Below are 872 nucleotides of genomic sequence, written 5' to 3' on the forward strand. Positions count from 1 at the left end.
TCGCAAATCTCAAACACCGCATTCACCTACCAAGCCTTCAACTCCGATCTCACAATCACTAATTCAAACGAAAAAACCTTTCATTCCAATCACAAAATCTCCTCCTACAGTGATCTGAGTGTAACGTTGGAGATTCCTTCTTCTAATCTCAGATTCTTCCTTGTTAGGGGAAGCCCCTTTGTCACTTTCTCTGTTACTCAACCAACTCCTCTTTCAATCTCAACCATCCACGCAATCCTCTCTTTCTCTTCTTCCAATGAATCGCAAACCAAGTTCACTTTTCAGTTCAATAACGGCCAAACGTGGCTCCTCTATGCTTCTTCACCGATCAGGCTTAACCACACTCTCTCTGAGATCACTTCTGATCCGTTTTGTGGTGTGATTCGGGTAGCTCTTTTGCCGGGTTCCGATTCGCGGCAGGTGGCGGTTCTTGATAGGTTCAGTTCTTGTTACCCTGTGAGTGGTGATGCTGTGTTTTCAAAGCCTTATAGTGTTGAGTATAAGTGGGAGAAGAAAGGGTGGGGTGATTTGTTGATATTAGCACACCCTCTTCATCTTCAGCTTTTGTCTAATGTTGGTTCTGGTGTTGTTGTTTTGGAGGATTTGAAGTATAAGAGCATTGATGGTGATCTTGTTGGTGTTGTTGGGGATTCATGGATATTGGAAACAAATCATGTTTCTGTGACTTGGCATTCTATTAGAGGTATTAGGGATGGATCTTATGATGAAATTGTTTCGGCTCTTGTGAGGGATGTTGAGGGACTGAATTCGGCTGGGATATCGACGAATTCGTCCTATTTCTATGGCAAATTGGTTGCCAGGGCGGCGAGGTTGGCGTTGATAGCCGAAGAAGTGTGTTTTCCTGATGTGAT

The 872-nt window shown here is 43.8% G+C and overlaps 1 protein-coding gene across 1 annotated transcript in view; it reads left to right on the top strand.

The window, feature by feature from the left end:
• The window catches only part of LOC107471480 (probable endo-1,3(4)-beta-glucanase ARB_01444), a gene marked incomplete in the record, with an annotated part of 2,680 nt that overhangs the window by 699 nt on the left and 1,109 nt on the right, over window positions 1–872 (top strand). Inside the window, 1 exon segment of the mRNA XM_052255218.1 lies at window positions 1–872. This exon segment is cut by the window's right edge and continues 1,109 nt beyond it. Within this exon segment, the coding sequence (XP_052111178.1) occupies window positions 1–872 (872 nt within the window).

Source organism: Arachis duranensis, chromosome 10 (assembly GCF_000817695.3).
Source record: "Arachis duranensis cultivar V14167 chromosome 10, aradu.V14167.gnm2.J7QH, whole genome shotgun sequence".
Lineage (NCBI taxonomy): Eukaryota > Viridiplantae > Streptophyta > Magnoliopsida > Fabales > Fabaceae > Arachis > Arachis duranensis.